General features: G+C 39.6%; 3 protein-coding genes and 1 long non-coding RNA gene across 9 annotated transcripts in view; 2 read left to right on the top strand and 2 right to left on the bottom strand.

Annotated features, from left to right (window-relative positions):
• Nucleotides 1-2,230, bottom strand: part of Amph (amphiphysin) — a 66,616-nt gene extending 64,386 nt beyond the window's left edge. For all 3 annotated transcript variants that reach the window (XR_002685337.2, XM_022847821.2, XM_022847820.2), the window contains exon 1: nt 1,061-2,230. Coding sequence is in view for 2 of the 3 variants with exons in the window: in XM_022847821.2 (XP_022703556.1) it covers nt 1,061-1,150 (90 nt within the window). In the remaining variant the exon portion in view is untranslated. The remainder of the gene's footprint in view (nt 1-1,060) is intronic.
• Nucleotides 2,231-2,445: 215 nt separating this feature from the next.
• Nucleotides 2,446-11,016, top strand: LOC111268679 (uncharacterized). 3 transcript variants are annotated; one of them, XM_022847825.2, is made up of 9 exons: nt 2,446-2,749; nt 3,585-3,726; nt 5,385-5,524; nt 6,472-6,572; nt 6,957-7,111; nt 8,411-8,604; nt 9,056-9,239; nt 9,526-9,737; nt 9,979-11,016. In XM_022847825.2, the coding sequence occupies exons 2-9, from the start codon at nt 3,685-3,687 to the stop codon at nt 10,127-10,129; spliced, it is 1,179 nt and encodes a 392-aa protein (XP_022703560.1). In that variant the 5' UTR covers nt 2,446-2,749; nt 3,585-3,684; the 3' UTR covers nt 10,130-11,016. The 3 variants fall into 3 exon arrangements, with proteins under 3 accessions (XP_022703560.1, XP_022703559.1, XP_022703561.1); XM_022847824.2 differs by having other exon boundaries at nt 2,448-2,749; nt 6,469-6,572; XM_022847826.2 differs by lacking the exon at nt 2,446-2,749 and adding an exon at nt 4,358-4,646 and having other exon boundaries at nt 6,469-6,572.
• LOC147752338 (uncharacterized) lies at nt 10,578-11,706 on the bottom strand. The gene is made up of 2 exons (XR_015314331.1): nt 11,434-11,706; nt 10,578-11,117 (listed from the first exon to the last, which is right to left on the bottom strand). It is a non-coding gene; the product is annotated as an uncharacterized LOC147752338 (long non-coding RNA).
• A 6-nt stretch (nt 11,707-11,712) lies between these two features.
• DIP2 (disco-interacting protein 2) overlaps nt 11,713-22,792 on the top strand; it is a 33,924-nt gene continuing 22,844 nt past the window's right edge. For both annotated transcript variants that reach the window (XM_022847818.2, XM_022847819.2), the window contains exon 1: nt 11,713-13,656. In XM_022847818.2, the coding sequence (XP_022703553.1) occupies nt 13,563-13,656 (94 nt within the window). In that variant the 5' untranslated portion in view covers nt 11,713-13,562. The remainder of the gene's footprint in view (nt 13,657-22,792) is intronic.

Below are 22,792 nucleotides of genomic sequence, written 5' to 3' on the forward strand. Positions count from 1 at the left end.
CTTCTCCCACGGCAGCTGTTCGGTTTTCGATCTATTCGAATACTTATGATAGAAGAAGTAGTATTATAGTAATAATAGTGGTAATTTTGAGGCGATGCTTAACGGCGCCACCGGAAAATAAACTCGAAGTATAAGTTAACGATTTAGTGAAGATAGCTAGACGAAGCAAAAACAAAGCTTTACTAATAAGGCAGTAGATAAGGTGACTGGACTAGATGAAGGAGCAACTATTTGTTTCATTTACTGCCGACAGACAACAACGTTCGTTCGAAGGCACCGCACCACTTGCCACCGTCAGATCAAGAACGACTCCAAAATCTCACTAAGATCACGTAGTGGTAATCACGAAGCAGCAACAACGACGAGAACGATAATCGTAGACGTGCATCGTTTATTTGCATCCCCTCCTATCAGCTGAGTACGGCAGGCCGATGAGTCGATGTCCTATGCCATCATCATCACCACCACCACCACCACCTCCATTATCATCAGCTGGACGAATCGCGGTCGAATGGTAACTCCCGAGAAGCGACAACGCCGTAGGTGGGTCCGTCGTCGATGAACATACAGTGTTATTGCACACTAATATATATTTATGTCTCGTATATAATATCGTGTAACATTGTTAAGTCGAGTGTGCTTGTTTTAGCCAATTTAGATAGTGTGTATCACGTAGCAAATTCTGCATGCGACTTTCATTTCATCTCCTATTAGTATTATCTGGTATGTTTAGCCCCATTTGAAAGTAATCACGTATATACAAAGGACAACATTCTGTTGTTGATTACGCATTGCCGTTTACAAATCACTCCGGTATTCGTGTGCTGATTGATTGGTCTTTCGATACACCGCCCTATCTTCGTACAGCCAAACTTCTCTTGATAATACACATTGCTGACGGCGGCGTGTGTATAGATAACGCGCGTTGCCTTCACTATCCTTATACGGAGATTCGGTTGTTTTCCATACAGCTTTGGCAAGGAAGCTAATAACTCACCGTCGTAGGGTAACAGTAATATTAACCTACGAGTGTGTAATACCTATAGGATGTTACGCTCACCCTTTCCTTGGCTCGGCCCGCGTGCTTTTGCAGGACCTGAGTGAATGTTTTGTTCGCCGGATTCTCCGTATTTGCTGTCATCGTCGCCATAGCGTCTCTTACATACGGCGTTCGCCAACAACGAGGAACACAAACTTGCAACACGAACACTTAATAACAATGGAAATGAACGAGAAAACAATCCGACCGAATCAATGTTACCACTGAACAGAAATCAATGAACTAGACAGCTGGATGGAGGTAAGTATCCCGGGAAGGCGGCAGGAAGAGCAGCTGAATTCTGCAGTGTATCCGCTCGGAAGTAAATGTAGTAGAGATGACGGAAGCACAATTTTGTAAGAGCGATAGCCTATTGCACCCTCGCCCTTCTTCGACACTTTTTCTCGTCGCTTTCTGCACTTGATTTTTAGCAACAGTCGGAAACCAAATACATTTAAAAAAAAACTCAGTAAACTACACTTTTTCTTGTTTTTCGTGTACGATTTTTCCAATGTTATGTTGTGCTTCTTTTGTCGCAGCTACGGCAGCCACTACTATTGCCAACACATGATGTGGCAGCACATAGCATACGACACGCACGCACGCACGCACGCACCCCACCGCCGACCGAACGACACTGATGAGCAAACGCTCGCTCCTCCCCACCGAGGGGAAAGGGCAAACGCCCGCGGCAGCCACGAGCCATCCTAGATTCTGCTGCCTACAGCCACTATTGCCGTCAACAATACCACCCAGCGACGTCGATTGAGTAGCAGAAGTGACGAGCAGGAGCTATTGCCAATGAGAAAGACGGCGTCGGCTGCAACTCTACCTCTTTCCGCTTCGCCAGACTCTTCAAAAACGAATGTCTGCTTTGAATTTTCTGGCGCGTAACTGGCACAACTTGATGATACTAACTTGTTGAATTTGACGTACGTGCTGTGATAAGCAAGCAGTACATCCGTAGATAGCATTTTACGAAAGAAATGTTTTATTGGCAATGATACATATCCCAATTAATTTCTAAAAGTTTGCTCAGATCTTGCGCTGCCCAGACAGCATCCGTGAACTTCCTACCTTTCTTGTCCACCGAAGCTGATACAGTTAATGAGATGAGTCCATACGTGTTTACTTACCGCCATCTGTCGGTGCAAGCTTTGCACCGACAATATTACTATCGTAGTAATGGTGGCACAACTTCGAAACGCAGTCGAGCTTAAGGCATCGTTCCTCGAGCTCCTTCGATCTAACGCCATGGTCAGGTTTATGGATCCTCACTCTCACCGAGGGGAAAGGGGCGTGCAGTTATTGTGAATGTTGTGTGTTATTCCGGAACAGGTTTCAGTGGCGCTCAGCTGTGTATGTGGCGTCTGGTCTTGTTCATGCCAGAACTTTCTTTACTATATGGGTGAACAGCGATTGGCTGTCGACCGAAGCAGCAAGCAGCTACATAGGAATCGAATTAATTACAAATAGTCACCACAGCAACAAGAATCTGCACAAGGATCGTGGATTCTTAAAGATGAATTAACTGTGTTAACTACGCAACGCTTGCACCTAGTAACTTTAATCAGTCGGATGCAGGAAACTTTGAGCAGTTGTTTACAGATTCAGGCCTCGCATTGCGTCATACGTTGTGGCAGACTTTACAACACTGCAGTCTACAACGAAGTTTTATTCATCAACTAGTGTACCTGCTGTGTGAATGAGGTTTGACTTTTTTCAAGCATTTCTAGTAATAGGTACGCCTGCCACCGGCTTAGAACTTAGCCGTGCGGCAGAGTAGGTACCTGTAAAGGTCTTTGCTACAAATGGCCGTGAGCACACATACGATGTAGTATCAGAAGATTGAAAATGACTAAGCGCCTTTTTCTGTCCTTGTTTCTGATCCTTTCTTTGCCCTACGCTGAATTGGGTCCAACGCCGTTTGTCAAGTCACTATGCTTAAGCAAAAGCGGATTTTTTGTAAAATGCTTATACGCAAACTGTAACTAATAGCAATATGCTATTCATGAACATCGGCTATATTTTACTCCCAAACTGCGCGACACGATTATAACCTTATCATTCTACATAATCAATTGTGATGAAAAGTCGTTGCGTATTAAACCGATGTTACCGGATTACCATAATTCATATTATTCTGAATACAATTATGGAGTTTTTATAATAACTAGAATCGCTATATGAATGGTACATGGAGATATAAACAAAGCTCTAGAAAAGCAAAGCTACGAAACAAGAAATTGTCCGAAATATATTTTTTCGCAATTATTTACGGAGGTACTTGTCTTATGATATAATTACTATCAATGAAAAAAGATTCTTCTACGGTAGATAACCAATAGATAGTAAGTGCAGCTTCTATTCAATTGTCCGATCATTTTTTACCTGAACATAGCCTCTACATAGATAATTTCTCTCTTAAGTCTCAAATGATCGGAGCGTACACTCACTTCGTTAATTATTTTTCATCACACCAGCAGTAAGGAAACTAGCTTACTACTATTGATAACTACTCGTTATGGCTTTGTTCAATTTGCAGGTTCTATTACATTGTTCGCAATCCGCATCATTATCTCGGAAGGTATCCATACTGACAAAAAAATTGAGTTCGGTGCTCCTATAACAAATCGAAGTAAAAAATGGAACTCAAGTGCCATTTTTGCAAAAAGTTACGCCAACAGGTGAATCATCGTAAATATTTGTATTGTATATAATAAATGATAGATATACTGTAGGCTATTAAAAGCCAATCCAGCGGATTTTGAAATAGAATGACATTTGAACTACGTATGGTTAGCAGACGGTCTTCTAAAAGCTTGTGAGTGAACAAGTTGAGTTTACTCTAAGGGAAATAACTTCAGAAGGAAATACGTCTCTTAGTTTCAAAAATCAACGCTCAATGGTCAAGTTTTTGTTTCTCGAAGGCCAAAGCCACAAACTTATGTAGGTTTAGTGAAAGTCTTAGGCAAGAACGCTTTAAGCGAATGTACAGTATGTCTCGAGAACGCAGATTGGAGAGTTGAAGACCAGCGAAGAGGTGATCAAATGTCGGAGCCCGAAGCCTTAAAACGTATTGCTTCAATCGAAAAGACTTTTCACGACAGCAAAGTTTCGAATCTAAAGGCTTTGTGAGCCGAAATTGGCATTTCACATGCAACATGTTACAGAACTATAATCTAATCACTGACAATGCGGTAACTAAGTAAGAAATAGTGACCGTGTTAATTGATGCCAGGCTTATTAGAAATGCGTATGGTGTATTCTACTTGTGGAACTAACAAAACCTGGCTGGAACATATGGTCGCCATACAGGAGGCATCGTTCAAAATCTACCTTCAGCCAAAGAAAGAACGGAGTTGCCTTGGAGAGAAATCAAGTTCGGTGGTGATCTCAAGTAACTTTGGACATAAAGCGACGGTAACAGTCACAATGGATATCAGGGGCAACCACAACTATGTACTAGCCGAAAATAAACACAGCCTGCTATCTCGGGCTTTTCAAGAGGTTCATGGACAGTTGGCACGCCAGTCGAAAGCACGCAATCTGGTTACAACGTCAGACCTCGTCGCCACGCTTCAGTTACTTTCTGGATTGAGCAAAGGTATATCCAATGTTCGCTTCAACTCACCCATTTTCCCCATCTAAGTTTGTGTGCTTGCAGACCTTTCCATGTATTCAAAAGGGTAACTCATAGGAAATATTATTCCGCGATAGATTTCCTTCGGGAAGCCATAGATAGAAAAAAATTACATATGAGAACTCAACCGAGCGCTATATGGCTTTCCAAAAACTGCCAGAGCGCTGGGACAAGTGTACCACATTAAAGAGAATACTTCTAATGCGTATTGACAAATCGTTATTCGAACCCAACTAGTTCAAAGTTATTCAATTTCAAAGTCCGCCACTGAAAATATCACCTACGGGAGGAAGTTCTGGAAGCAAAAAACATACTCAGTCAAGCAGTGACGTTCATTTTAGGACAAAAAAGGTAGGGAAACAATCCAAAGGAACACCACAATATGACTAAAGCTTTTAAGGACCATTGCGATTTTAACCGAAGTTTGATGTGTTCTGAGCCTCATTCAACTGGACTGTCTTCCGTCTTTTTTGTCATAGAAAATACGCGCCATTATCTGAGTATCAATTTACAGAATAAAAAATAAATAATATATAAAGAATTGCTTTGTTTTTCTTCCACAGGCTTGGATAACTTTCCAAGTGCATTACATCAGTTTTTTACAGTGTGCTTCATAAGTTTCATTTTACGTAACGGTATTTTTGATGTTTTTATTAATTTGAGGCAGACATGTGCGGGACAATACTTTTGAATGCATTGCAGGTAGGCAAACTATCATGTGGTCATCAGATCTGTGGAGCTTGTTTTCGTGGTGCTCAGTCAACCGTCGAGAAATGCTATCTCTGTATTTTAAATGCTGCAGAGCTAAACAGATCGAACATGCGAGTTATTTCGGCAGCCAGGTAGGTGCTGATTATATGTTATTATTTGGATAATAACTTGTTTATTTCGCTTCTGTGTAAGGCTGGGGTACGAGAGTCTCTAAAATTTAAGAAGAACAACTCTGAGGTTAAATTGAAATTTCAACGATTTTTCTATTAAGTAGCCATAAAGGTTTTGAAAAAAGTGGTAATCTGTTGCAGCAATGTACAGTAAATGACGGAAAGCGTCCTATTATGACTCGAAGGATTTTGTCACTGTAATCCTTGTGGTGCGTGACTGGATGCACTTGAGTAATAAGGGTGGTTTAGCTTAGCTCACTGAATTTGGTTACTTAATACGAAACCTGTTTATTATCCACAAGTGCACTTAGCCCTATCTGATAAATGAGTACTCATGAAGCTGCAGTGGATAACCAAACAGATATCAAAGGCTAATACGCCTTTGCATTTGCTTTGATGTCCAAGTTCAATTTTATCCGTTCATTGATGTGATCATCTGCGTGCATTGTAAAGGATACACTTTCATTGCAAGTGTAAATATGGATTGCTGTTATAAGCTGATAACAAAGAGAAGCAATCCTTATTGTTACCTTATCTGATTGAAGCAAATACGTGTGTTAGCTTTACATACACTAAACATAATTACTAACACCCATGCACTTTAAAATGGATTGGCTTCCATTACGGCTCTCAACATTTCGTTGCTTACTTCCACAGGGAGTCTTCTACGAGATTTATTTTCGAGGTCAAAATATAATTTCCGAAATTTCTAAAACCAGCGGCTTACACAGATACCAGTAGTAGACTCCTTACCAAATATAAGATTTATATGACGAGCCATCTCCGCTACTGTAATTTAAATATAGAACTCATATACGTAAACTACCTTAATTTTTTGCTTTTCTACAGCTCACTGCTGAAATGAGTTATCATATTCATTTTCCACGATATCGTATTTTTTGCAGTAGTGATGCCGAGACCCTACAAGGTCTGGACAAGGATGATGGCAAAGAAATTGAAAGAGCGAAAGAAAACCTGTTTTGTATAAATGATGGATGCGACTTCATAGGTGAGCTGGATTCAGTTATTCTACATTTCGGGTAGTATCGATAACAGAAAAGTACCCCTCAACTATTTTAAACTGATAAGTCATCTCCACAACATTATTGGTCCTCAGAGGTTGAAGTTTCCTCTGAAGAAAATACACACATACATTTTGTATAACGGGACTTCATATACGCTTTTGACCTTCCTTGTCTATCTTGTGCTAACTAATTTCTCTTCATAGTACGGAAGACAGGATATTTATCACAGCATAAGAAAAATCATACACCTATCCCCCGCACAGAAAACTTTTTTTCTTAAATAATCTATCTATCTTGGCGTTACATGCCGAAGTTACTGTTTTACTCACATAGTAAATTTTTGCTGTTATTTAAATTGGCAAAATTAGGTTCGAGTGTTGAATTGGCACCTCATAGGGAGCATTGCAAATTTCGACTGCTGTCAGGTTACGATTCCGAAAGTCTTGAATTATCGGTCGCCTCATCTATGGAAAACGCTGCGAATTCTAAGCGACAACTTACACTCATTGGGCTATCAAAACAGGTTAGAATATAGCAAAATCAACTAGCGGTTATTTATTCGTTTAATCTGTTTCTTGAGGTATGCATTATTTTTTTTTTTTTCACTTTCACATATATATGTCAGAAAACAGGTATTTTGTGGCAGTTCGCCAACAATTTTTGATTCAAACAAAAAAGTAAAATATCTAGCTCTTCTCTTACCACAGTTTCGCCCTTGTCAACCCTACATTTTCAAAGGCAAACTTGAATTATAATAGATGGCTACCTTGAGGGCTATCTGAATCATTGCATTTCGAACATACATGAATGAAATCGAATGACGTTGACGGTAATTCCGCAAAGAAATTGAAAAAGAATAAACAAAGTGACCCTAAAGAACAAACCCTCAACTTATTAGTAGTGCTTATATACGTTAAGTTACATGGAAGCATCGTATGTTCGCACACGTTGTCCAACAAATCGTTGTTGTCATCAAAGTGTCACATGCGGTTGCTTTGACAACCTTATTGGTATACGGCATCGTTTCCGCAAAATATTATTGACGACATATGCATATTAAGTATAATTGCGAACATTGATCGGAATTTACCACGGATAATGATTTATACCTAAATAATGCATAAACGCGACAATTCATAGAGTTCACCACGGCTAAATTGACGCTAGACAACAGTGTGTACAGTCTCGAGCAGAATGCAACCCGTGAATATGCCAGTACTTGAGCTATTTAAAACTCAACTTCGTAACAATGTGCGGACTATTCATATACGAATGATGAGCTTTCACTTGCTTAGCTTGGCAGTAAATGATAAATATTCTCTTCTCTAGCTATAATCACGGCCGTTTTTTAAGAAGAAGAGCACCTTTCCTTTAACTTTGTTATATGACTCAGTCCAGTCGTAGATTTAACATGCAGTCAGAGAAAAATTCGAGTTTTATTCTAAATCTCTTAAAGGTTTTACTGAATAAAGCAGATAGCTATCCAACGAGAAGTATCAATATACTGTTTCAGAGTGCTCGGAAAGTTACGCAACCCTATAACAGATAAGCAACATTTGAAGGTTTTTCTATCGATACGTATTAAGGAAGAGACTGTCCTTCGGTCACGTTCTCATTTTCCGTAGTAATCGTAAAACTCAACGAAGTTAGGAAACGTTACATTTCGATTTTTTTTCTTAATTCCACATTGATATTTTGCAAATCGGCATCAGTGTAACATTTAAAGCCTTACGTATGATTAACGTTTATAGAAAAGCAACAGTCATACCTAAAGTTACTTAAGTGTAAAAAAATGTTCTTGTTAAATTGTTGGTACGATAAGATGGATGACGTGACGGAACGGCTCAATGCAGTTACTAAAAAACTCGAAAACTGGCAACGAACGAACGGCCGAGAAAATCATGAAGGGACTCAGAAGACTGCTGAAGGAGGTTATAAAGCGAAGGCAGAACTATTCCGAAATGGTTTCTTCGAAATAGCTTTAACTGCCATGATTACCGCTTTCATTGTTCATTGGTTAGTAGCCATCGATTATTGTTACTCATTTTCGTTGATTTTATACGCATGTGTATATTTTAATTATCTAATTTCACGAAATCACGAACTCTCACGAAAGATCAAGATCTATTTACGCTGTATGGCATGACCGTAAGATGACTCTGGAGGATAGGCTGACCAATACGTAAGTGTTTGTTTTAAAGCCATACTAATAAGTTAGGTTTAATCCTAATTGCCGCCTGTGCCTCAGTGGATATGATAATTTAATATTTCCGAGTATGTCCTAGTGAGTTTCGATGTTTGGTTCGATTTATAAAAAGAAAGGAGTTTTTCTCGTTTTCCTAATCGAAACAAAAGGGTGGTAAATCACACCATATTGAATAAACTATATGGAATGAAGTATAACCATCAAAACAAGTCCTAACGCAGTTAGAATCCAGTGTTTCGAATGTATTGTGCCTTGTTATAGGTACTCTGTCAACAGGGACTTCTCTGTAGTTCGTGAAAACGAAGGCATCGCTGCACAATCCTTAGCTAGTGGTCCTCGAGGCATTGCATTTTCGTTTTCGGGAATCGATGAGCTTATAGCCAAGGCCCGCTTCAACAAACGAGACATGCTCATATCCAAACCGATACGTATGGAACAGTACAAAGCAAGTATTTCAAGGAATGTTTATAAATAGGTGATGTTTAAATGATTTGTTCTTATAGCTATTGTTGTATTAACAGTTCTCGACTCCATTACGATCCTTTGTTAGCCGTACTTGCTTAATCTCGGTAACATTCACGAGTATAGTTTGCGGTGTTGTCGTTCAACAATTTTTTTCATCTAATAGGTAAATTTGGTTCAGATGCATCGTGCAAAAAAGAACGGTGTTATTTAGGTTATAATTGTTGCCGTGTACCGATTATCCGTGCCAATCATTTTTTTCTAATTAGGTAAAGCTCGGTTTTGGTGGTTCGTTAAGTCCTGATGGCAATGAAGTAAATCTGTGGGTAAGCGCCATAATTAACAAAAATGATGACAATGACTGGCCCGTCGGCGAAGTTCTTCGGCTAGCCCTAGAGCACCCAGATCCCGAAAGAAGAAGAAGCTACGATTTTCTGTCAGACCATGCGGGAACGTGGAAAGAAAACATCAGAGTGCATAAGTACGCTTCCTCACGAATGTCAGTTATGTTAATATAACTTACTCTATAATAACGAGTTAGGGCAAGAAACCGGAATACTTTTGTTAGGTTATAAACTGTAACACGCTCCATTTCTCCGTACGAGTCAACCATATCGCATGTATTCCTCACTGTCTATCAGCTTACATTTGACCAACCAGATTTTTCTGTTTACTGTAGTAAACAGTTCGACAATATTATCTATATTTCCCATTTCTTACAGAGGTAAATTGGTGTTCCGCCAAATGCAGGTTGAGACAACGAAAACGACGAAATATCTGCGGTTTTCCTGTCTTCTCACTTATGAGGAAGCTCTTGCTGCTGGGTATGTTAAGCACGACAGCGCTTCTGTGGGACTTTCTATTCGTATCTGAGCTCATAACGAACATGCATTGGTACAAACTATGTGCCTATGCATAGGAAAAAATACCTTACCGAAATCTTATTGACAACTAAATGAACCCCATATGAATCAACAAATGTGTATTCTTTTTTAAGTGATGTATATGTGAAATATATGTATATTTATAATATGAGATCTATGTTATTTTCCATGTACTGATATGTGCCATAACGAACATAAATAAGCGGTGAGGCGATCGTAACATCCTGACAAATGCCGTGTGATTTAGACCGCTAATACTAGAAAACTGCAGCAACGACCACGTATTGTCTATAGCATTTTGGTGCGTGTCTAACCACGCCAAAGAAGTCCGCTATACACATTTGAGTTAGACTCTGAACGCTAATCCTAGCTGCTCTTAAATGAAGTCGAATGTTTTGAATGCAGGAAGAACTGGATCAACTGATTACACTTTTGTATAAATCTTTCGCAAAACAGTGTACTCCTCTTGTTTTCCTAATCTGTTCACTCATATAAAATTGAAGTGATTCCAAACTTGATACATTGACATTCGGGTTTTAACTTTCGAAATGGCACAAGCGCGTTTCGTCCGCCGACATTGAAAGCCAATTTAAACGTTCTGTTATTGTAAACTGCTCTGGACAGCAGTGTTGTCCAGAGTGCGTATTAATATTAGTAGGTTAGTACATTATGTTTATGCAAAGCCTCGTACTGGACAACCTAGGAATTTATACTTGTATCGACTATTATATGAATTATAAAAATATCGTTAAGTAACCTAAAACTATTTATTATCATTCCACGATTTATTTGGCGTCACCTGTACACAAGGACATGAGTGAGACGTAATGAAATATTTGAATAGTAAATAAAAAGCGATTTTCGTCAAATATTAAATGGTCGTCAATAACGTGGTTTACTGTCGAGTAACTAACTAGATGTGCTTCATTTAGCATCTTTGTGACGCCATAACAGATACACTTCGTGTAGAGGCGAAACTGAAAATCAACTCAGTGAAAGGGCATAATGAGGCAGAGGAAAACAAATAGACATAAGTTAAAGCTTTGACTTGTGCTATTTGTGACAATACGCGTATTCAAAGGGAAACGCGTTTGATGGTGAATAACAGCGGTATCTCAAGGAGATAGACGTTAGAGAAATATATCGGTCATGGTCACAGGTCAGGTTGACAGCTAGTCAATAGTTTCTGAAAACGCTCTTCTAATTTTGTTTTCTGCCCTCAGAAATTATAGGAAATAACGAAATAATATGTTGATTTTCCAAAGACCAGGATTGAAGTTCCTCGATAGTTACGTGGAGAAGTAATAAGGTTTTTTCCTTCAAAAGGTAGTTAGATCGAACTTCGGCACGACCTACAAGTGTCTGAACGTTTGTAAGATACGCGTAGATAAAAACTTATCATTAATTAATTTTATGATGTCTATGCTAACAAAAGTACACTATGGTAGCCTAGACGAAAATATAAATAAGCTGACATAACATTGAGTTTTACTTGTTCGAAATTACGATAGCACCCAACCAATATTATGTATTCAGTCACGATTAGAGCTTCAGCCTGGCTCGTCAACTCACCAATTAATTAGGGAGAACATGTGGTAAATTGATCCTGTTGTAACCTTCAGGCTGGAAAATCGTTGTCAGTAAGCGAAGTGAGACAGGGAAAGGACATTGTTTACACATATGTTGCCGCCAAACTATAAGCTCGTTTAAATAAATAAGATAGAAAAGTCACCATTAGTCTTTATTAAGTACTATCTACGAGATAGCTTAATCGTCATCTGTGTTTTAGCCGCTCTTTAGCACGGCACCACTGTATTTAAACTTAGCGCGGAAAAGGTATTTGCCAGATTTTTGACCAGGTTGAGCACTGCACCGCAGAGTGTGTTGTTTTTCTTAAACTGTGTTTGTGTTGTTTATTCCTTGTTGAAACGGAAGTGAAATTAGCGGCAGACGACACTCATATGCACAAGGCTGCTGCCAAAGGCGCTTAAGATGCTGCATCCGTCCGCTGCTGGTTGCCGACCGCAACGGCTCTTCCCCACAATACCAGACACACGCTTACGCAGAGCAGTATCCGCAGTAATTTCGTAGTGCCTGCACTAGGAGCAGAGCCGTCCCATAACAGCTCGGTAGAGTCTCGGTAGGTACACGGCCAAGCGAGCGCAAGCGAACCAGTTGTCAGACAGTTCCGTCGTAACAACCAGGGCTGCAGCACTTAGCTGCCTTCGCCGCCCGCATAGTTGGTGTCACAGGGAGAAATAACTGACTGACGGACAGACGAGATCGACTGTACACGCAGAGAGAGCAACAAAAGACGGGGGCTGGCTGCCTGGCCGGCGCTAGACTACCAGACAAGCGGGCAGACAGACACATCGGCGACAAACTGAGTGTGCATGTATAGCAGAACGTTACAATGCCGAGGGAGTTACTGCTGATCCCCGGTAGGTGGTAGCGCCTCCTGCATCCATACACTGTTTTGACGGACCCTGCCGTGTCTCTGTAGTAGTGTACGAGTTTGCTGTGCAAAATTTAAGAGTCCACTAACGGGTTTTGTGAAAAAAGATCAACTGTTTATATTACTAATTCTGCCAGCACGACTGCTTGTCTGGATGACTGTTCATATAGACGTACCCATCATCTGGCAGCGCATGGAAAAAGAGTATGAACTAGTTGTTGCTTGTGCGGCGGCCAGTTTGATTTTAACATCATCTTCATTAGGATTCACTGTCATCGCGGTGGTTTTGCTGCCGCTGCTGCTGCTTGTGGTGGAAGTAGTAGTCGTAGGCTTTTCATTGTTCGTATTGTCGTTTTCGTGTGTGAGGTGATCGGTCGAGCACGATTAACCAAATATTCCGTTTGTGTCGGGTCGATGCTCGGAGCGCGAAGTGCCCTTATTTGCAGTATGCCATGTAGGGCGGCCTGGGCCGCTAGAAAGGCCCCGATGTCCTAAACAATAGGCCATCATCCAACGTTCGGTGCAACGTTACTTACTACTACTGCTGATCTGCATTATCTATCGATAGCAGGAGCGGTTGTAGCAGTATGTCCACTTTACCTTTGAAGCACCCGCCTACCCAAACCCTAACTCATGCAAAGTGGTATTGAATGGAAACGTCGCCCATGGTAAAAGAACCTAAATATACCTACAATTTTCATCAAATATCTTGATGCCTTTGCGGATATTTTTAGAACGACTGCAACATTATATAGTGATATCATCACTAAATTTGTGCTGGCTAGCTGACAGACCGATTGGCTTGGTGTGCGCACCTAAGTGTGTGTGTGTGTAGATCTCGTGGCTACGGGTCGGTGTCTTATGAACGACTCCTACAACTGTCGCACACAAAGCCGCTGTCAGTGCAGCTGCTGCTCTTCACCGCAGTTTTGGTGGTAGTGCTAGTGGTGTCTCGAGTGAGATCAAGATGAGCAGTGTTATTCCGGAAGATTTGTCCCACCTGGATCTGCCACCAGATGTCCTAGAAAGGCTGTCAGAGCTCGATCTCGAACTCGCCGAAGGTAAGTTAGCGAAGTACTGAAATCAGAGGATTAGAAAATGCTTATCATCATCACTATAAAAATGAGCCAACGATAAACAATATGGAATAGATATCTTTTGGATTTACGACATATTTCTCTGTCGTATTTGTTGTTGTACGCATATGTATAGAATTATTAGGGAAGGCTGACACTTAGGTAGCTCGTAAATTGAATGACTTTTGCTTTCTTATGAGTATTGTCACTGGGGTTGTTTATGCTTTCTTACTCGAAATCAATAGTGTGTAGCCGATAAGCGAAGTGCTCGTCCAAGATGGTCTCAGAGACAGCATTTATCACGCACACATCTGTAGTTTACATAGTTTGAGTATTATCATTGCCCTTTAGCGTGTTATGACAACTATTTGAGAACCTAGAAAAAGCATAAGCTCTTAGAAGCTTTAACATAAGCACAAAACCCCTTTCTTCATAAAAAGATAGTAGTTAATTAATAAGAACTAGTTTTATTCCTAAAATCTTGTATTAAATTGACTATTTTTAGAATTCATGGAACTGCAGCAGTGTGGCTCAGGTGAGTTGTGCTGCATAGGAACAACAACCAGCCTGTCAGAGGCGCGGCCCATATAATGCTCTTAAGCAATCCGAAATTTCAACGTGTAACTTGCACTTCAGTTGGGCGGGAAGTTGTGGAAAGTTCCATGATTCTAAAAGTTGGTGAAAATTAGCGCGTTGCGAGCGAAATGAATACGACAAATATTTCGATGTTGACATCTAGTGCTACTACAGCTAAGCATGGCTTCAGACAACTAGCCCCTTCCAGTATGGAACGAAAGGTTTCTATCTATGGCCAACTTCAAAACTAAACTGTGTCCTAATAAGTTTCTACGTTTATTTGAAGGCGACAAATACGTCGCTGCCATTGTACTATCACGCAAGCAGCATGCTATAAACATGCTCATAACGTCTTTTTATTTATCGTTAAAGGTGACTAGATATGCAGCTATTGATAATTAATGTGTGACTCATTTTATTTAGGTTTGATAGATAAATAAAGGGCATGTGTGCCAAATTGCTATAACTCTTTCGTTTATAATATTGTAATGATGTCTGCACAGAAAGGAACCCAACTACAGAAAACGATGTGTTCTGCATAGTACTTGCAACGGATCTTAACGTTTTCTACGTGGTCCTATCATTTTCGTAGCATTGTCCTAATTTTTTGCAAATCATTGTGCTGTGAATCAATCCATTACATTGTTCCTCAAAAGCAGCGGTTGTACTAATAGAGTATCAACTAGTTTAATGGAATAGCTGCATGTATGTAAGATATGCCAGGGATTTAAACGTACACATACACACCCGTAATTTCAAAAAGCTCTCACAAAACAAAATTAGGGCATTCGCAAACTCTGTACTCCATGAATCTTCTGTTGTTTGAATTTAAACTGCTGAACATTGTCGGATGGATGGATATATGTCAAAGTAAAGACTGTTGGGTTTATGCTTCGTCTATTTCTTTGCAAACTAGCAGCCGAGTTGAGATCAGTTACTATTTCGTTGTCTCATCATTTCTCTGCTGTCTCCTGCGACAGCTGTAGTAGCGGTAACGGCGTTCTTTGGTTGACTTGCAGTTACTAGGACCCAATATTCGACGTATTTCCACATAAAAAGTATTTTGTTACCCTGTTAGAATCATATATAAAGTCTGATTGTTTTAAGTGAGGAGTAGAATTTGATTAATTTAATAGTAAATTCATGCAATTTTAAAAAATGTATAAATGTTAATATAGCTTAGCTAGAAAAAGGATTGTACGTTTAGGTACAACAGGCTCGGCTTAAACTGAACTTTTTGTTAAGTCTTAATTATTAGCCCTGACCAACTGTATGCTTCCCAATTCTTACAGTTAATCTGAAGGGTGCATCAGCTTTACCCATAAGGTGCCATAATGGCAAAGATAACCAAAAATAAGCAAAAAATAATAAAAAAAAAAATTTTTTTGTAGTTCAAGACGAACTCACTCGACAACTGATCTCTCCTATGTATTTTTTATAGTGGTGACGCAGAGGTGAGCATCAGCCATGTAAACAATTTTTTAACGAGAGCACCGGATGTAACAATTCGCAAGATTTATTCAGATAAGTATTTCAAGTTACCAAGCTCACCATGTTTATTTATTACTCATAAAAGACAATCAGAATCGGAAATCGGCAAATGGAGTAATTGTAACTTGAAAAAGATAGCGATTCTCAAGATGTGCTAAATTTTTTATGAAGTGGTTTCTCATTGTATCATGCATCATATGTTTCGATGATATCAGATCCCCACTGCTACCAGTTGTGGTGCTCGAACGGTAATTATACCGACGATTGCCAATCGCGTATGACTGGAGTAGAACAGACACGAAACTGAACTGGTATGGAGCCATAGTTTTATATTAGGTGAAGGAATATACTTATGGTGTACGTATACTTTTTGGTATTAGGTCTAAGATTGCATGGAGATAAAACTGATATTTCAACGCTTTTTTTTTCATGTGTTCAACGGTCATACTTATTCAGTGTCCACTTCAATTACAGTTTCAATCCTGGACTAAGTCCTTCTTGAGAGCATGATTGTGCAAATCGACATTGCCATGCTGATATTCTTGGACTGACGCTCAACCATGTTCAATTCAAAGTAATCAGCCAACTTCGAATCTGGTCAGTATGGCAGCCATACTTGTTTATGCCGAGACTTGCTGCTTAGATTCTTCCGTCCTTCCGTCTTGACTAAATTGAGAAGCAAAGAGAGAAAGATCGAACCCGTATCAAGGTGTTATTGGCTTCAAGAAGCATCTGTCTGACTTTTATGTTATATGACGTGTACTCTCAGGTCTACATGGTCAGTCAATAACAGTGTAACCATAATCAACGACATAGTGAACCTTCTTTGCGAACGGCTTGACTGAAGCGAAAGGATCCTCAGAATTGCACGCGGTTTTTTTTAAGTGTTGATTCACTCGAGGCCGCACGGTTTTTTTTCTGTCATGGACTTTACGTTGAGCAGTACTGGAATATGCTGCTTGTTGTGCTGCCATGTATTATTTTGCAATGTCGTATGCTGTCGATTTGGGCCATCTGAGACAGCTTACCATCTCGGCTAGGGACTCGCTGCATGAAGACATGAATCTACGATCAAATTTCGATGATGGAGCTCTGTTTTCCAAAATAGTTGCAAATTTATTTATATTGTTCTTAAAAATAGTTTTACTCTGGTAGACCTGGTTTCGGATGGATCTATTTGTGAGTCATTCGAAAAAGTTCAATATTAAACCGATCACCCTGTTTATGATCTAAAGGATGTCAGTTGAGCCAGCATAGGCATTTTCTCGACCTAGAATAAGAATCAACGTGACCATGATTACAACCTCCAACTAAGTTTTTTTTTACGAATTTTACCGTTTACTACAGCTCGTCATAACAATCATGCTTATGGATGCAAAATATTCGACGTGTAGGGTGAAGTGATATGGCATCGAATGCTTACTGTAGCCATCTATTCTCGGAGAGACTGAACGGCCTTAGTACAGTCCAGTAAGACTGTCGCTACACGCGCAGGTGTATTGTAATTCTACTAGCCTCAGTGGACGAAACCTCGATTGGTAGTGTACAACTGATGATCAACGTTACATTTCTACTCCCTCTTGATCGTCGTTACCACTTTTGTTCCTACTGGTTCTGCCCTTCTGGGACAATATCTGCGATTCTCCTGAATCGATTCCGTTCACAGTTGCTGCGGTTGCTCTTTAAGAATAAGCGGGGTTAGGGCGGGGAACGATGGATCAGCAACTGTTTGCCACTGCCGCTGACGATGATGAAGATCGTGGTGGTAGTCATGACTGTGATCACTATAGTACCACCGTCACGTCACTCGCCGTCTTCATAGTTAGCAGTGTGGGTATAGCAGTCGAGCTAGTGTCGTAATGATAGTTATAAATTTCCTATTGTTGTTGCCAATTTTTAGAACGACAGAAGGATGAGTGAATACGTGAGACGTGAACGGCTCGGGGTCAATAGTCACAACAGCCTAGAGTGCTTAGAGCGCGCCGCCACCGCTACCTGTATGACATTAGTAAAGTCAAAATTAGAGAGGTGAAAGTGGTGAACGTAGTAGTGGCTTGTTGTCATTTTGACAGTTGATGATAACGTTGTCATGATCATCATCATTTCTTCTAACAAGTTAACAAACGTATTTACGAAGTTGTTGCTAATTTCGCTGGAAGTGACATAAAATATGCAACGAACCCCGGTTCTAAAAAAAGTTAACAAAATGAGAAAAATCCTAGAACTGACTCTTGCTCATGTTTTATAATACAACTGCTTGAAGTCCCTATATACAGTATTTATCATGGTTTTTGCCTGTCATTATTATTATCTTGAATATAGCATATCACCTTTTAAGACAAGAAACATCTGAGCCGAAAAAAATTACTTAGATACTGTATATCTATACACATCTTCATATGTTCTTCTATAATATATATATATATATATATATATATATGTTCTTTTTTGCTGACCACCAACAAATATAATATTCCCATTGAGAATAAATTTCATTCACGAAGCTAGCTTAAATTAGTTTTAAGCTTCGTATCTCGGTCATAATATCTTTTAACGTACGGTTACGTGTGATGTGAATAGTTATTTCATAGCTTACGTGATAATCTATTTCGGTGTAGCAATTGCTGATTTAGTTTCGTATTATTTTTTATTATGGATGGAATAAGCGATATTGTATATAGTCATCTGTATTAAATTCTGAATTGTCTAGAAAACCTCATGCTAGAAGATTTTCAGCAAAACAAATACATTCGTAGGACAGCCTTCCTGCGAAATATCTTAGCAGTAATCCTTACTAGACACTGTAAAGAAATGTTTTTTGTGAAAGATAACGGCGACTCATTTAAAACAATACTATGCTACGCATGCTTTTATTCAATATTATTTATAACTATATTTAATGATTTTATCGCTGTTACGAAGGCCCATGTATCGGTCTGATAACCTTGCGTAATCTACGCTCTTACTTTTTTCTGTTCCTATATTGACGTTAAGGTAGTACACGAGACTCATAGTGACACCCCTGTTTTACGACATTCGTATTAATCCTCACAGTTTGTTAGTTGATAGGTATGAAATCTACACATGGTGTTATATTGTAGTAACATTGTTCTCTGGGTCTAGTATTCGTCTCGTCTTTTATTTAAGATCTCATCAACTTCTATTGTAGTATGAAGCAAAACAACCAGTGTAATTTTTAAATCCATTAGGTCGGCTCGGAAGTCCGAGTCAGCTTGAACAGGCCGCTTTATAAAGCGACTCACTGAACTAAAATAGAACTAGTTTGCTTATGCAGTGTAACACTATGATGCTAATCAATCAGTATTCGCTTACTGACGTTGTGCTAAAAGCGACTGTGGCACATTTTCGAGTCGTCAAACTGATCGGAAATGTATATATTGTTACTTTGCATAGTTCAACAACGAGTGACTTTATTATTAGCTATGATTGTGTAACTACTTCTACAACTGCTTGATAATGACGACGTAATGATGATAATTGCCAAAACTTATTCAATACCAAGTACGATGTATGTCTCGAACTGACTGTTCTTTGCAACCTACTGTTGCTTCAATCCTCGTTTGCACCGGCACGAAATTGCCTTTGTGTTGCTGCTGGAGATAACAAACACCGCTAGGAATCTGCGCATCGAAGGTACTATCAATGGCACTTTGACAATTTTCTTAACATCGTCTGGTGTCAACGCGAACAAACCACAGGCACCCTCCTGGTGTCATGTACGACACATTTATGATGAACTCAGCTTGTCGGCGGTTACCTCTGTGACTAGTTATTGCAGAGAGTCTAATAACAGTATAAAAACGTGCGAAAATCTATAACGGACCGTGCTAACCAATTTCATTAAGGAACGAGTTCACAGTATAGGCGGGTTTGAAATCGTGGAACTTAATTAACATAAACACTAATTCGTGGTTGGGCAGGGTAAAGACTGGTATCAATTATATTATGTATCGCGAGGGTGTTCAAATAGTAGCGACTATTGACTTGGATGGCGACTTGCAATACAGAGAGAAAGGAGAAAGGCCTTATTACTGTTAACCGATATTTTCGAAAAATTGCTGCCATACTGCTGGTATAGTTTTAACGCGTGGACATCAATAATTGTCGATATTGTTTCTGATATAGTATCATTTGCATGAGCCATCGGCATTCCATTGAACTCGGACACGTTCGAGTTAATCATCATTTCATATCTCCATCACCCCGTATCGCCGCTACGTTCGTGCCACTACAGACATTTCTCTTGCACTCTCCCTTCTCATTTTGGCCGGCATTTATCAATGTTGTACTCGCTTGTCCTCGAGCAATGGTGCTTGTTACTCACAAATTTGCAACAGGATCTAAGCAATTTCATTAGTAGAAAGGCATATGGATACGTTGTGAGGGGCGTACAGCGCGTTCTGTGTATGCTCACCTTTGTGGTGTCAGAATGGCTCTGTGCCAATAAAGTAAAGCGACATAAGAATAACGTCAAAATGAGCCTGCTTTCTACTCACTGAGTAGCCCAGGCATCAACAGACGTACCAAGCTAGATCGGAAGCTCTTCGGAGTCCGGCAAGGAAGCACTGATCGTCATATTGGCAACGGGTGACTGCTATTTCGATTCTATCGGAGCCTGCTGTTCTGTTGACTACGCACCAATTAGCACAGTGATATCGACGTATCCGTTCGACGCTTCGACGAATGGTAGTTCATCTCGTCAACGGCAGCTGCCAACAATTGAGTGTTTTTAATTTGAGTGTCCAGCGTGACACTCATTCGATCTATGTCATTTTATAAGAATGAATGACAACAGTCAGCTAACAGCTTCGTCAGCGGCATGTTTTGTCCCATATCATGCACTAGGCACACAAATATGCCGCAATCTGGTACTAGGTATAGTACCAGGTTGTTGGTGACACTTGAGCTTAGTTAATGGTTAATTATATTTGGAGTCACGCAGGCTCTTTCAGCTGATAGGACTGGTAGGAGTCGTTCTGTTATCAATTCTGTTAGTGAATAATAATAATAATAATCGCGTTTAGCAAACAGCCACATCACTGAAGTAAAATGTGTATGTTGCTAGTGTTGATTTGCTTTAGGGATATTAAAACGGTAACACGTTTGCCTTTTGACGGTAAAATGCAGAAATGAAGTTAACTAGGTTACTCGGTGGTAATGTTTTGTATTCGACAAGAATACACTTAGTTCAAGTATGGTCATTGAAAACGTTTAGTTGATTTCTACACGCGCTGTTTCGCATGAAGTGAAGTAGTTTTGCATTACTGTCATATCCATTACTTTTTTAAATTACACAGCCTGGCATTTTTACTCTTGGCATATGCATTTATTATTATTTCTCACATATTAATATCTATTGCAAATCTACTATATATTCATTGGACGAATCATCAATATGGTTTTTGACTACAACCTCGCGTAATTTGCTACATCAGCGGAACCTGTATGTATAAGCGTAGTATACACATATAACGACCTTCTGTCTGCAAATTTTTTTTTGCTGCGTTTGAAATTAAATGTGCAGGTCTGGTACTGAAGGACTCGTCCAGTTGGTATTTGAGACCTTGTCTATTATCAATTCGAATATCATTTGTCAACGATCGGAAGGGGCGGCTTTCCGTCGCCGTAAAGATTGGAGAAGATGACGGGTTTAAAGGACCTCCTATTTAAGTACTTGTGGGGCGGCTTTAACGACCGTTGATATCTTCGGCCTGGCTTTGCCATGGAATAGGGTGATTTTTGCTTGTTTTGTTTGTTGTTGGAAAATTCCGTTTATTCAATATAACTAAGCTAAGTACAGATCATTGCCTCTTGTGTAAGTATACCACACTTACAGTCTCATCAAATGCAAATTATGATCTTTTTCAGATCGAAATCTGGCTTAATTTTGGGCTTGGGCGTATCTTTCCAAGCGAGTCATTTTTTTACTATTTTATATCGAAGTAGAGGCAGTATTTCTAGTTACCCGTTGAAAATTTATATCGAGATCTGCCGTTCGGGCTGTATGCTGATCGGAGCCGGACTAGATCCGTTCTCTTGAGCGTTTCACCCAGTCTGTGGGTACCCAAGCTCCGGAGTTCTGATAAAATGTCATACGTTCAAGTACTTGTCAATACGCAAGTGTTCGCAGCTTATCTTCTCGGCAAAATTTCAAGTTCCTAGTGACCTGAGAACCTCATCAATCATGGATAACCACCAGCGAGTTTGGACACCTTTCAAATTCAAAGTCCTACGATTTGGAGCAGCCTCCTCAATTATAGAAATCTCTAGAATAGAATAATACGCTACAAATATTCAGGGTTCCTTCGACAACTTCTTGGGCAAAAGGCGAAACAGAGCGGGTATGAAACTTCAGCCTAACCCCGAGGATGAATTTACTGCATGAACACAGCAGTGTATAATCATTTCATATATATAGTTTGCAGGTATTATTCTATATAGGTTGTTTAGAAGTCTAATATAGGCATAACAATATTAATAAACGTACTTAGTGCTACATACTAAATTGATGCTATCCACTGCAGTAGTCACCTACATCCTGAAGTTTCCAAAGAGGTCAAGGTGACGTCTTTAATACAGACTGCTTCATTCTCATAATTTCTAGTCAAGTATGTACTTTTTTTTAAGCATCGCGGGCACGTTAATAAATTAGCACTTTTACTCAGTGATCGATTAAGCAGCTAAACAGCCAGCAATAACTATCGATTAAAATCAAACACTGATCTATATTTTGCGCAAGAGTGCGCGTATCCCACGTAGAAATTTTATCCTGTGCTTGTTGCTCCATCAAATCTAGTATAGGTATTGAAGATCTATACTGTGGTCTCCCTAGTATATGTATATTTAGCATTCCTAGCACTTTGGACTCATACCTCTAAAACATTAAGAAATCGAAGGTTTAAGGATCATCTTTATATATATATTGCTAATCATACACAGTTAATAGCAGAAGGTAGATTTTATATAATTATACAGCCAAATACCATGGTGTGCACCGTTAAGGGCGATCTGCTATACTGCTATCTAAAACATC

This window comes from Varroa jacobsoni, unplaced genomic scaffold (genome assembly GCF_002532875.2).
Source record: "Varroa jacobsoni isolate VJ856 unplaced genomic scaffold, vjacob_1.0 scaffold_1308, whole genome shotgun sequence".
Lineage (NCBI taxonomy): Eukaryota > Metazoa > Arthropoda > Arachnida > Mesostigmata > Varroidae > Varroa > Varroa jacobsoni.

Bases quoted from the DNA above. Each gene is read 5' to 3' on its own strand.
- LOC111268679 (XM_022847824.2), top strand. From the start codon at position 3,685: ATGGAACTCAAGTGCCATTTTTGCAAAAAGTTACGCCAACAG. The intron at 5,525-6,468 runs GTAGGTGCTGAT...TATTTTTTGCAG, and splicing joins CGAGTTATTTCGGCAGCCAG to TAGTGATGCCGAGACCCTAC. The intron at 9,240-9,525 runs GCAAGTATTTCA...TTTTCTAATTAG, and splicing joins TACGTATGGAACAGTACAAA to GTAAAGCTCGGTTTTGGTGG.